The sequence below is a fragment of the Euprymna scolopes genome, chromosome 4 (genome assembly GCF_053919585.1).
Source record: "Euprymna scolopes isolate OS-2025 chromosome 4, ASM5391958v1, whole genome shotgun sequence".
Taxonomy (NCBI): Eukaryota; Metazoa; Mollusca; class Cephalopoda; order Sepiida; family Sepiolidae; genus Euprymna; species Euprymna scolopes.
In genome coordinates, this window is record NC_136485.1 from 86,314,526 (window position 1) to 86,329,240 (window position 14,715).

At 29.3% G+C, this 14,715-nt stretch overlaps 1 protein-coding gene across 33 annotated transcripts in view; it reads right to left on the reverse strand.

Annotated features, from left to right (window-relative positions):
* The window catches only part of LOC145268594 (unconventional myosin-IXb-like), a 349,537-nt gene that overhangs the window by 88,575 nt on the left and 246,247 nt on the right, over positions 1–14,715 (reverse strand). For 27 of the 33 annotated variants that reach the window (XM_080124293.1, XM_080124274.1, XM_080124194.1 and 24 more), the window contains 5 exons: positions 12,691–12,801; positions 12,184–12,306; positions 8,719–8,868; positions 8,444–8,622; positions 6,628–6,789 (listed from right to left, as the gene is read on the reverse strand). In XM_080124293.1, the coding sequence (XP_079980419.1) occupies positions 6,628–6,789; positions 8,444–8,622; positions 8,719–8,868; positions 12,184–12,306; positions 12,691–12,801 (725 nt within the window). The remainder of the gene's footprint in view (positions 1–6,627; positions 6,790–8,443; positions 8,623–8,718; positions 8,869–12,183; positions 12,307–12,690; positions 12,802–14,715) is intronic. The other 6 variants (XM_080124230.1, XM_080124255.1, XM_080124143.1 and 3 more) reach the window with 1 other exon arrangement.

A 14,715-nucleotide genomic window follows, 5' to 3' on the forward strand; every position in this document is an offset into this window, starting at 1 on the left:
ACAGTATCTACTTAATTGGCATGCCACAATAATGAAAATATCCAAAAATTATAAAAAACGATAGGGTAGAAAATTAATTATTAATGAACAATTTCAAAGGCAATTAGGCAAAATTAAATTTTACTAAATTGGCCAAAGATTTTCAGTTTTCAGAAAATATTTACCTCCCTTTTCTTACGATTCCAACTCTTCCATTTCTTTTTTATTCGTTTTGTTTGCAAAACTCAATTTTCGCCAATTAGCTTCGAAAACTATGTTCATTAATATTAATCTTTTATCTCGTCGTTTTTCATAACTTTTGGAGTAATCTGGAAGAAAGAGAGAGCCTGTTTCCTTCGTTTGACTATAGGTGACGTTACTGTCTGTCCACCCAGTTATGGAAGCACAAAATGTGTATAATGGCACTCTTGAAATAAAAATGAATGTTTTTGTTATATTTTAATTTTAAACATGTTTTTTTTTTGTTTTTTTGCAAACATATTTAAGTTTTATTTTTTTCAAACCTATTTACGTTTTTTTTTTGTGTGTGGGCTCTTTCTTTGATCACGTGCATATATATATAAATACTCGCAGAAAAGGTAAAATAAGTGCAGAAAAATTAAGAAAAAAAGGGGGGGTCCATAAAAAAAAGATAAAAGAAAAAAACGTTTTTTTTTTTTTTATAAGAGCGTAAAAAATACTCGCGAAAAAACGGTTGTACCCATAAATATGTTTAAAAGAAAAATATAGCAAAAACATTTAGTTTATGCTTGCAAAAAAAAAAAAAAAAAAAAAAAAAAAACGTGAAAACAAAAAAAAACGTGAAAACAAAAAAAAAAACGTAAATGTCTGAAAATAAACAAGCAACAAAACGTAAATGTTTGGAAAAATAAAACTTAAATATGTTTGCAAAAACAAAAAAAAAAAAACAAATATGTTTGCAAAAAAACAAAAAAAAACGTTTAAAATTAAAATATAACAAAAGCATTTATTTTTATTTCAAGGGTGCCATTGTATACATTTTGTGCTTCCATAACTGGGTGGACAGACAGTAACGCCACCTATAGTCAAACGGAGGAAACAGGCTCTCTCTTTCTTCCAGATATGTTGGATATGTCATTGCTGTCACATGACAATTCAGTAGATATAATTGGTTCTGAAATTCAATACTTCCTTTATCGAATTTCGCTAGAAAGAAGAACCAGATTGTCATACTAAAGGGAGATAACTCCATCCGCTTTAATTAGAGGATTGTCGCCCCTCACATTTGTTATTTAATTTGTTGGTACTTGTACAGTTTAGACAAGACATTAAAAAATGAAAATATCGAAAAAAGTTTAAATTGTATGTATCCGTTATAGAATGAAGTTCTCCGGAAAAAAATTTCACTTAATTTCATCAAGTAGTTTTTTTGTTTTTTTGTTTTTTTTTACAGCAGAAAAAACGTTTTTATAAGAGCGCGTTGAAGGCAGCCATCTTGGATTTTAAAAAAATTTGTTTGAATTTTAGAAATGCCAAAGGGAGATAACTCCAGTTAAAACGCTGACACCCCTTCCCATCTTTAATACTAGCTTTTCTTCCTAAAATTCGAACATTTTGCTCGGTATCATAACAAATTGTTTTTTCACTGTAAAAAAAAAAAAAAAACTACTTGATGAAATTAAGTGAAATCTTTTTTCGGAGAACTTCATTCCATAACAGATACATACAATTTAAACTTTTTTCCATATTTTTATTTTTTAATGTCTTGACTAAACTGTACAAGTACCAATTTGTTTATTGTAACTCAAATATAATCTGACTTATTTATCTCCCTCCGACTGCAGAAAAATTAGATACTATAAAAAAAAAAACTTAAAAAAAAAAAACTCATTAATTAAAAAGACTAAACAAATTTTGATTATCTGGATTATTCAGACTTCTATTCTCATCTTGGTTATTATAGTCATTTTTGGACTGATGTGTAACCTTCGATCATTTTGCAGCTGATGTTTTGAAACTTCAGAATATTTATGTCAAATGTGGAAATTTGTACAGAATTTTGTACTGAAACATTTATTTTATCCACAGGGATAGTTTATTCTCATTCCGTCAGCCATGATCAGATATAAATGTTAATTCATGTTATTAGTTATTATATGTTGTCAGGATTGAACCTTCAACCTCCAGAATGTCATTTAGAACTAATTGTTAATCAACACTCTTAAAAGTTGTGTCTATATGGACAATTCTAACACAAATTTTGGCAGTGTTAAAACTAATCTACACTAATAATGTGTAGTGTCGCTACTATAGAATTATTTATTTTCAAGTTTTCATTGAGAATAGTATTGTTAATAATCCAAATTATCAATTATAAAATTCAAAAATAAAATTTATACACCAAATTCAAAAGTTAAATTAACTTTTCAAGTTTTGGATTATTTGAATGACTGTCCTCATCTTGAATGTTAGTCTTATGTTTCAGCAAATGAAACCTCCAATATTCTTCAGGTGCATTTTGTCAAACTTGGGAATCCTTATGTTGAAATCGCGAATCTGTACATTATTTTGAACGGAACCATTTATTTAATTCACATGGATCACTTGCTCTCATTTCATCAGATAGTCTTAAGTAATTAACTGTTTTACTAGCATCATATTCAAGATTGAACCTTGAACATCCAGAAGACTCAATTAAAATTGATTACAACTTAGCACTTTTATCCATAACACCACAGGTTCTTGTGAGTTTGACAAGATACACCTAAAGAAGTTCAGACGTTACAACAGAAACATTGTGAGAATAATATGTAAGACAAAAACAGTAGTCCAAATTATCAAAATACAAATTATTAATTTGCATCTAAAAAAAATGAATAAAATTAAGCTTTGTTTTACATAGTAAATAGACATGCATCTTGCCATATACAATTGTACAACTTTGTGTCTAGTAGAAAGAAAAAAAAAACTTAAATATCATCAGTATTTAGCCTTGTACATGGAGTACTGGAATAAAAATCCATATATAATAATAACAGGAAGACTATAAAACCTGAGTGAACGTCACCTGTATAGTAGCACGGTAGAGCAGGGAGTAGCAATACTGACAACATGAAGGAGAGTTTACCAGTTTTCCCATTCACCCACCACTTTTTCTTTACCAACAAATATACAACTAAATGTAAAATCGGTTCTATAAATAATTTGTTAAATAATGATTAAAAGTAAGTTAAAAGCAATCTTTATGTGGTTCTAAAATTGAGAGTTTCTGAACGATTTTCTAGCCAATACAGAACATTCCTGAATCTGAATCAAAACAAAAGAAGTATAGCAGTAAGCAACCTTTACAATATAAAATTATCAACAGAAGTTGTAGTAGTGAAATGGGTAGAACTGAACGAATCATCCATGCAACAAAAGGAATTATTTTATTTCATGTAATGTTTTAAGTGGGAGGGGATAAAAAAAATAAAAAGAAAAATGTGGGAAAGAAAAGGATACAACAATTTAGAGATGGTGATGCAACGACAACTGCAAAGTTAAAGAAACAAATAAAATGTAGCACAAAGAAATTAAAGCAACAAATAAAATGTAGCACAAATAAAGTAAAGAAACAAAATACCTAAAAAGTCCTTATATGTAACCAAATAATATTCATAAAACACAGGTTACAAGGAGACCTTGATGGTTGCAGTAGTAGTGGTTATAATAGAAAAAAATAAATTAGTTTTCTTTATAATGGTCCTTTCAATAAGCTCAACTTAAAATCAACTCAAATTAAGTCAAACAAATAGTCTCGATTGCTAATATCAATATTTAACCGAAGATCAAGATTAAACAGAAATTATTTCTATTACAAACAAGAACATAAGTTGTGACAATGTAAGGATGGACTGAAGTATTATCTAGGCTTTACTTTTCCATATTGAAATATTCCTCTAAGTTATGCCATGAAAACTTTGATAAATCAGAAACTATCTGATCAGGCTGAGATTTCGTTTAGTGATTATTTTTATCAAATCCATTTGAAAAAAATCAGAAGTTTAAATTCTGTCAAAATTTCAACCTTCCTTCAACTTTTAAACAATCATTGTCATATAAAATGCAAAACTTCATTGGTTACAATATAGGCTTAAATAGCGAGTATCTACGATGACTAAAGTTATCACCAAAAGTGTGGCTATTTCTATAAGCTAATCCAAAAAATAAAATCAGTCTTATGTTAGACCATAAACAATATATTTGACTAAGTTTGATGACCATTGATCAAGCAATGTGGACACTAAGTTGTACACAAACAATGATAATTTCAACCAACTACCTTCGTAGAAGTTAAAGTTAAAATGTTTGCTTTGTGAATCCTTCAGTTACTGAATTTTTTGTTGCTTTTTCAGTTATTAGAATGGAATTTGAAAATCAAAAGATTAAATTTCAAATAAAACCAATGATATCTACTTGTCATGTTACAGTAATGAACATATCCAAAAATTAAAGAAAACAATTATTAATGAAAATAATTTCTGAAGAAAATTAGCAGAAAATTGAGTTTAGTTAAAAAAATATAGTTCGAATCAGAATAGGGAAGGTAATTATTTTCAGAAAACTGAAAATATTAGACCAATTTAGTAACACTCCATTTTCGTTGTCTTCAAAAACAGTTTTTATCAATTTTCTATTTTATCATGTTTTGTAATTTTTGTGACATGACAATTAAGTGGATAGCATTGGCTTTACTTGAAATTCAATGTTTTGATTTTCACTATATCGATGAAGCACTTCAATTTCTTTCTACCCTAAAATAAGACTCAAATGTTATCTCCCTTTTTGATTTATAACGCCATGATGCAATTTCTCTTCTAGTTGGCTTGTTTTAAAGTAAGTCATATTACAGCCAAAGATATGAATCTGTTTTATTACAAAGAAAGTCTGGAAATTTATACAAAATGGATAATTATGTAAGAAATAAACTCGCACTCAGCTAAATTTTTCCAGGAAAATAAATATTTATTGCTCTACCTCTCCCTTTTCTCCAACTATGCATTAAATAGTATTAATACTTGTGATATTGCCTACTGTTTATAATGGACTATTTTTATGTACTGTTTTATACTTAGTTTTTATTGCCATTGACTGTTAATTAACAGAGACTGACGAAAACCAAAGTAATGAAAATGGTATAAACTAAAATACAGTCAGAGAGAGGAAGAGAGTGATAGACAGAAACTTTGTAAGAGACAGATCACCTGGCAAGTTAATTGCAAATTAAGGCTTATTAGAAAAAATTAAAATGGATGTTTTTCGAACGTGACATAATTTCAAAACAGGGAACATTTTAGCATGTATTTCTGTATGATAAAAATATATCTTAAAAAAAGCCTTAGAAAAACAAACATTTATTAACTCAGCTTTAGTAGAAAGTGTGCTTGTTAGTGTATGTTTTGATTATTTCTCACTAAACTGATATTATAAGATATACCATTTCAGACAAGCATCAAGAGCTAGAAACTTTTACATTATTTGAATAATAACAAGCTCTCGTCCGCATCATTCTCATATATGGATGCAAAGCCTGGCTAGTATGAGTTTGTGATGTGTGCAGACTGGAAGGTTTTGACCACCAATCTCTACGGTGCATCCTTTGGGTTCGCTGGCACCAATTCGTCTCAAATGCCACCCTCTTTCATGCTGCTGAATATCATCTCTCAAACAGACCCTCTTTCAAGACATCTCCGATGGTTTAGTCACACTATGCCGGTAACCAGATGACTTAATCCATGCTATCATCAAACCAGTCTCACTTTAGGGTTTGAAGAAACAACAGTGTGCCACTGGAGCCACGAATGGCTGGACCTGATATTTACTGCAGCTTCAATATTCGTATGCCAAATTCGAATTATAATCCTAAAAATGTGAGGCGTTTGTGCGATCACAATTCAGCAGTGCGCCAATAGCTTTTCCATATTAACAAAATTATTAGACACCTTTATGTGTGTCCCTATTTACTCGCGTCCCTCTGACCGAAAAAGAAAAAAAGAAACGGTATAGTGTTTAAAAAAAAAAAAAGAAAAAAAGTGAAACAATACTGAAAGTAAAAAGACTAACAATGCTGGTTAGGTACAGCTAAATATTAATGTCATTCATGACAAATGAAAAGGAATTTGGAAATTTGTTGTTTTAATTTGAAGAGTGAAAAACGTTATAAATATAATTTGTTTTAACTGTAACCTTAAATAATAAAACAATGACTATTAAATCTAAACTTTGAAAACAAGCTTATTTTAATTGAAAATAAATAGAAATTATGCCGGTATCATACCATGTTAAACATGCATTTGGTGTGGAGACAATTGTTGAAATGAACCACATTTTATAGTAATAGTTTCTGTAACTCTAAAGATGGTGTTTATTGTGTTATGCAGTTAAACTTCATTCACAATCAAGTTAATGTCTTTATGTAAATATTCATTCTCAATTATTATGCTAAAAATATTTGGATTTTTACTTAGAATAATGAATTTTGGGGAAAGTAAAGAAAATGATCAGAGTTGTGTAACTAATATTCGCAATGTGTGCACGATAGTGGGGATAGATTCTCAATGAAATAACAACAACAAAAAAGCAAAGCAAAACAGTGCAAGCATGGACTCCGGCTACAAGGTGACGTACTCCTCAGAATCGTGCCTGTAAACACGGCAAGGTTCAGTATCAATTTCCAATTCTTCAGCACTGGAGCCTTTGGTAAGTACACCTTCATCACTTGCGGAGGACTGTCTATCTTGATGTTCAGCTAGAGACTTCAAACGAGCTTCTTCCAGCAACGTTGTTATCCTTCAAAGAAAAAGAAACATTTCAAGCAATAAATAAAATGAGTTTGTTTTTTTTTTAATGTGGATCATTCTGATTTTTATCACAAATAATGATATTTTTCAGCATTTAAATGTTGTTTAATTTCACTAGACACTAAAACTAATCTATTTGAATGATTAAAACAAATTAAATCTACAAATAAAAAAAAGGAAAATGTTTATCTTCCAGAGTCATAAACAAATCTAAAAAATATGTTTTACAAACACAATTTCTAAATACCTAGTGGAAAAGTTATGAGATCATTTTCTCTTTTTTTTTTTTCTCTTCACTCGTCTCAAACACAGGACATACTATTATCAAAGCACAAGGGGTTACTGTGATAGGAGCCAGATATATAGGGGTTACACTCTGAGTAGGGAGTTGTGCACTAAAATGTTTAATCACATTACACTTAAATTTCTGCGTGTTGATATGATCAAGGAAACAGATCAGGGAAGGAATTTCAAAGTCAAGTGATCTGAGAAAAGAAGTTTATTAGAGTAAAAAAAATTCAGCATCTAACCACCTCTACAGTGTATGGGTGGGATTTTGCTGCTAGTAAATTCATTGGGAACACTGGAGTGCATTCCATGGAAGTACTTGCAAAACAAGTACAGAGTTGTAACACTTGTGATTCAACAGGGACTGAAGCTGAGCAAACAGTACAGAACTTGTTAGAAATTCTCTCTGCAGTCTATCCTGGAGAGGACAAAGGTCGGTGCACCAGCCCAAACATGGTAACAATACTCTATGCACAGATAGATTGTAGCTTTATAAAGATGTGGTTGGGATAATATAATAATTGTATATTTTTTAATTTAGCCTGTCAGCATTCTTTCCCTAATAGGCAGAACAAAAAAATGCAACATTCAATGTTAATTAAAAGAGAAACAAGACATTGATCTATTCTCTGATTAATCATGTTAGCAAAGAGATAAAGATATCTTGTTGGATTTTCAAAGTCAGACATAAATAATTTTCCATCTTATAAATAAAATGTTGTCTCTGAAAGCAAATTCCATTTGTTAATGTTTTACCGTGTTATTGACAATATAAAATTTTTAAAATGGTTGAACATAGTCATGGGCAAACTGAAAGTTTTCTTTTCATTAGCTACTATGCCAGGGTGTGGGGGAGGATGCCATTCCTTTCTCAGTTTTATCTGACTTATGTGATTCTCACTTTATAATGCTGAGTTTTAGTAATGGGACATCAACTAGTATTTTTTTTTTTTTTTTAAATCTGAGGATTGTACCTTACTTTCATTCAATAACATTTTTACTACTACTCCAAATGTGCTCATACTTCAGTCTAGCCCAGAAAATCTGATATGAAAGTATTTTTCAACTAATTACTGGAAAAAAAGGAAATAACTTGTATCTTTAATAGATAAAATAAAATGTCTCCGTGATAACTAATTCTTTTCTTGTTTTTCTATATAATTTTTAAAAAGATGAAAATAAAAATTAAAAGCTACTACAATAAAAAAAAATCTTTAAAAATTAAAGATTTATAAATATTTAAAATTTCAATTATTTCATATAAAATCACAAATATTGTGATCTTCATTGTATAAGAATAAAACATTTTATTGCTTTCAATTAATTTATATAGTCAACAAAGGGTCTGTTAGTACCTTCTTCGTGTTAAAGAACCTCGGATGAAGGGCTGCACAAGTGCAACAGACTGTTGGACCATCAAAAATTTCCTTCGTGTTCTCATCATGCGAACAGCAGATTGGATTACGGTAGCAGCATCGCGTTCTAGTTTCAACTGGGTGAATGCACGTTGAGCCAAGAATTGTCTTACGTGACACTGTAAAGAGGCAGAAAATAGAAAATCAAAGCACATAATAAAATTTAGTCAAAGAAGGGCATCTCAAATTGGAAAGACGGAGAAGGAGATTGCTACCTGAATCTTCAGAGCTGCAGCTTTCTGTTTGATGAAATTCTGACGGTCTAATAAAGCTTTCATCCATCGTTGAATTGTAATCACTCTACCCATAATGGCTCTGTGTAAGGCCTCATCAAGTTTTACTTTCTCCACCTCGCGGAGGAATACCTTTGGAATAGAAAGAGAATTTTTTTTTTAAATCTTTCACTGAATTCTGTATTCTGACACAGTATTCATATGTTAAGGTACTATTTAGAAATCTACTGCTAAGATTACTGCTTATTAGCTAAGAAATCTACTGTTGTGCTGAATAACTTCAGACTTGACAGTTTGGAGTAATTTTTATCACATTGCCTTCCTTAGGTTTATTTTTAGACTCCTATTAGAAACTTATTTTTAATTTTTTTGTTTCAAATATTTGCTTATATATATATATATATATATATATATATATATATATATATATATATATATATATCTCACATCTTGCTGCATCTAATCACACTCACACTGATAAGACAAACAGCAAAAAGCTGTCTATATATATATATATATATTAGAATATCCATCATGGGACAGTTAAAATTAATTCCTCAGGCATAACAGTTTTGCACCACTTTTATATCTCCTTACAAAAATTACAATCAACATAAAATGCTACAAAACCTTATGTCTAGAATCCTTATTCCAATTTATATCAAAATTCATTACATGATTTTGACTCAAGAAAATGTCTAAAGCTTGAGCTTAAAGAGTGTAAATTCTGGGAATTTTGCTTAATTGGTGTCTAATGATGGATGAAATTTAACGCAAACCTGAATTATCTAAATTTACAAATGATAGATTTTGCCCATATTATGCTCCTTAAAACTCCTTAAAAAAATGAAATTTAGGGAATTTATTAATTGGTGTCTAATATCTATTATAATTTTACAAAAATCAGAGGTATCTAAATTTTCATGAAGGGCTTCCGTTGTTTTATAAAACTAAATTAAACTAGAACAACTTAATTAAAAATATGGAATGTATCTGTTTTGCATTATTTAATTTTCTAAATTCAGATATATAGCTTCCTAATTTTCAAAAACAAATTATTACATCTTTATTCTCAAACTTAAATCATATTACCATTCAATGATAAAATCAACCCACATTTGAATTCAATAAAATCCAGATAATTATTGATGGCTAGCATTTTAGTCATATCAATTTCCCTTGTAATGAGAAAAATCACATTTATTTACTAATATAATTGATGTATCAATCAGAGGATTAGTTAGTTTGAGTTTATAAATTTATTTTAATTTTTTTTATTCGTTATTTATTTTGACTATTTTATTTATCCATCTACTTGTCTATATATTATATTTTTATGATCCTATCTATTTAAAATCCTAACAATCAAAAGTCCTAAAGGTTTCCTTAAAATCTCTTGAAAACCTAAAAACATGTTTAGAAATCTTAATAGACTTCACAATGTCTTAAAGAACTTGTAAAACCGTAAATAAAAACTAAAAATATATATAAAAACTATAAATCCGCAGTGACTAATAATAATAATAATCAAATAACTGCATGCACATGAATATAAAACTAAATTCTCATTTAGAATTAACTCAATCCTAGACGTGTACAATTAAACATTAGAATTTCAATCTTCAAGTCAATTATTTTTTAACTATGCACTGCGGTATGTGCCTAAAATTATAATTAGTATCAAGGAAAATAGAACGCTCAAAATTGTACAAACCCAAAATTTGCCCATGTCTAATTAAAAAAATTAACTTGTAGGAATTGTATAATTATTATGATTTGCACATTACCTAATTTGTATCAAACACAGCATTATTTCAGTAAAGAAAAAAACAATATGAAACTAATAAGATTAAACTTAGTGTTATCTTAAAATACTAAAACATTAATAAGATATATATATATATATATATATATATATATATATATTGGAAAATATCAACAAATATCTAAAATAAAAATAAAATAAAAAATAAAATACAAAAAAAATTTTAGTAGTAACATTTTTATTTTTGCTTAGCATTTTGTTATCGCTCCGTGCTGTCTCCTCAGGAAGAAATATAGAATTATATTATTATTATTATATAGCTGGTTACAATAAAATAAACAACAATTAAAATAATATTTACTTTGGAGAAATGTAAACAGTTTAGAGTCAACGTGAACATGACTGATATTAGCTTTGAAATTATTTATTATTTGATTCAGAAACTCTGAATGACATTTCCATATAGCCAACAAGTCAATTATCTCCCTCCTAATATGAGGTCATAGTAAATTAATTTTATATTTTTATCAAAATTATACTCACTTCTTTTGCATACTTTTTGGTGTACACTAATATTTTTAACTGATAACCAAATATATCTAAGTTTTTCTGCTATTTTATTTTGAACTGTCATGTTTCATATGTACTTTGATACAAATAAACACAGATTAAAAAATAAATAAAAAGAATTCTGGCAGCAATGCTATAAAAAAGAAGTATACAATAGACTGCCTCCTTTGTCTTTTAAAAAGATAATTGCCCTTGTTTATTGTCCTCTAAATAACCTATTTTATTGACCCAAACACTTTGCATATAGAATAATCAGTATTCCCTATTTGGTACAAAAGATGGGAAAAAAATAATTCTTATTCTATTTTGAAATGGTCTTTGCTTGCAACAGGAACATTTATAGATGCGTCCTTTAATGTTCAAACAATATGTGTCATAAATAAAAGTATAATAATGCCAAATAAGTTGGTCAGTTAATTAAATACGCTTTGTTCGCAAGACATTTCTTGTATTATTTCAATTATTACTAATCCCAATCTTGTGTATCTTCATTACATTTACATTTTGGCTAATTTTTCACATTTTGCAAGCAAATTTCTACGTTTTACAACTAATATTTCACATCAATTAAAACTAATTAAAAGTTTGCCAGAATTCTAGCTAGAAATTAATAGCTCTCAGTTGAGTCCCTGGACGAGAAAGTTATCTATCTTTTAGGCCTAACTTTCAAACATTCCAGAAATAACCCAACTGATAAAGCATTTTGGCATATCCAAATTAATGCATGGAATGAACAATTAGATTTCTTTTACACTTCGTCCATTATCTTTCTTTGGAAATGTTTTCTTTTCATTGTAAACTAAAGCAAAACTGTCACATTTTTTAAAGTTTTTAAATTATTTCTTATTTAGATTCATAGCCTTCAAAAAAGTTTCAAACCATCTTCTGAACTGAGATTTTTTAAAATTTATTTCAAATATCTGTAATTTGTAATGGAAATAATGATATTCCAAAAAAGATCAGATCATTATGATGAATCTACTGTCAACAAAGGTGCTTATTGATAAAATGATACTGTTCAAATGAAGTTAATAAAAAGGAAAAGCAATTATAGTTTTATACTAAAACAAATTTTACAATATAGTTTGTATATAATTTCAACTAAAACTCACTTTTGTGATTCCTATTTGATAATTTTCCTTATTTAGATCCATGGATTCCAAGAATTTCTTTACATCATCTTTGGAACTAAGAAGACCATTAGGAAGAATGATTTTGTACAGATGAATAAACTCCTGAAATAAAAAACAATATGGTTATTTAACAATGGAATCTCAAAATATTATGCAAATTTGAATGAATAAAATTTTAAGACACAAATTCAAGTTTAATAATTGTATAAGATTTCTAAAGAATAAAAATATGACTATTAAATTATGAAAATATCAATAAAAATCTATGCCCAAATGAACATCAAATTCATTCCAATATTTATACAGAAACATCTCGTTTTGTACCAGAATGTTTGTCTTTTTTTAATCAGATAAAACCAAAAACAAAATAGATACACTAGACAGACTTGAAAATTATCAAATTTCTTAGCAACAAATATAAATATAAATTAACAAAACTAATTTAAGAAAACTGTTTAAAACAAAGTACAAATAATAAATACTTACATCAAATGTGAGCCGATAATTGTAACCTGATTGTCTGATCTTCACTGTTGCTAACATACCTGTGTAGTGTAGCTGGCGTAAAACCAACTCATCGTCAAACTGACAAGGAGCCTAGAAAAGGAAAGAAAAAAATAGAATGAAAATGTTCAAGTAAATTTATACTGTCAGCATATGAAAAATATTGCTTAAGGAACAAAATTGATGTAATATGTGAACTTTCAAAGTATCAAAGAGATCATCTAGCCTTTCAAAAATTGAATGAGTAAAAAGCAAAGAGAAATATTGTTTCCATTCATGGACATAAGGTGTCTGACACTGAAACTTTGTTACATGATATACTTTTCTTAGTTGACACTTTATTCAATACAATGTGTTTGTCACAAGATCTTTTTATGGCTTCAATCAAAAAAATGGGGAAGAGTTCTTGAGTCAGTATATGTCAAACAGTTGAGGTAGTAGATTCAGTTCATTGGAAAAGACCAAGAAAAATATGACAGGAAGTGATAAAAATCGACCTGAGGGAAAGAGGGATAAATAAAGACCTTGCCAGTGATTGGTTACTTTGGAATCAAATTTTTAAAGCTGTCCAATGCATGTCAACATGTAAAACACATGCTTAATCGATGATGATCTTTCTTCAACACATTTTTCTTATAATTTGAATTATTCAAACTATTATCTTCATCTTGGAGGTTATTTTCAAAATGTTTCACTTGATGCAATCTCGACCTTCTACAGGTAAAACATGTTAAACTCTGAAATCTGTACAGAATATCGAATGGAACCCTTAATTTATCTATGGAGGTAGCTTGCTCTCATTCTGTCAGCAATGACTGGGTATAAGTCTTGTAATTCTTAATTATATTTTTAGTATCATCTGTACTGAGGATTAAACCTTCAAATGCTAGAATATTATCATATAAAATAGATTATTACTTAGCTCCTATATTTGTTGCACCATCGGCACTCATCTAAGAAAAAAAAAATTTTGAAACTGTTTTCAATACTTATCTCTATCATTCGATCATCTTAACCCTTCAAGTGCTAAAAAATTGTGACAAATTCTATTAAATCTGTCTTTTATGGATGGCAGTATGTCAGTTACATATGGTTGATATGCGTAAATATCCTTGTTCTTGCATACACTAATTTTTTTCTTGCATCCAGATTTAGAGGTGGAGAAAATTTTTTAAAATCTAGATGTAATACTATTTCTAATCCTGGATGAAACCCAGCTACCCTGCTGGGCAAAACCCAGTCAGCCGGTCGTGGGTGTTTGACACTTGGTCAAAAAATCTCAGATCCCTGGAAGAATGATAAAAATATTTTCTTGTATGGAAATATCAAAAAAGTAAAATTTCTCAATATTAAACGAAGATGACAGTTTTCGGAACATGCCTAGCAAATGGCAACTGGGTTGCCATGATGTCACACATCTGCTGTATGTCGAAAAAGAATTTAAAAATAAAATCTAGTTTAGATAATGGTTTAAGAAAGCAAACAAAAATAGCAATTGTTATATCTTTTTTGGATCGGAGCGAGAGGGCGAGCAGACCACTCAAATAATTGATAAGGGGTATTTTTGTTAAGAAAATAAAAAGAGCTTTTAGAACAAGAGAGAGAGAGAGAGAGAGAGAAGGACTTTGGGATAGAGAAATCAAGGAAAGGTGGGGGGAGAGAAGAGAAAGCAACCTTAGTTAGCCGGCAGGGGAGGACATTGTGTTTTTCATAAAACTAGAAGCCGGGAGGTGAAGACAGTATTTTGTCACTCATTTGCCAGCAAAGACAGCATCGGCTGAAGCCTGCACCAGCTCCCTCAACCGGCCCAAGACATAAATCCATGCTCTGTGATTTTAAAGCAGCAGAAAGGTAATTTTAAAATCTGCAAGTACCAGAAAGCTATTTGAATTTTGTTTTAAGTTGAAAATTCTGCATCTGAAAACATTAGCTTATTCTTAAATATAAGAAACAACACTCACATTTAACTTTTCTTGCATAAACTATACATGGAATTGGTTTGCGTAA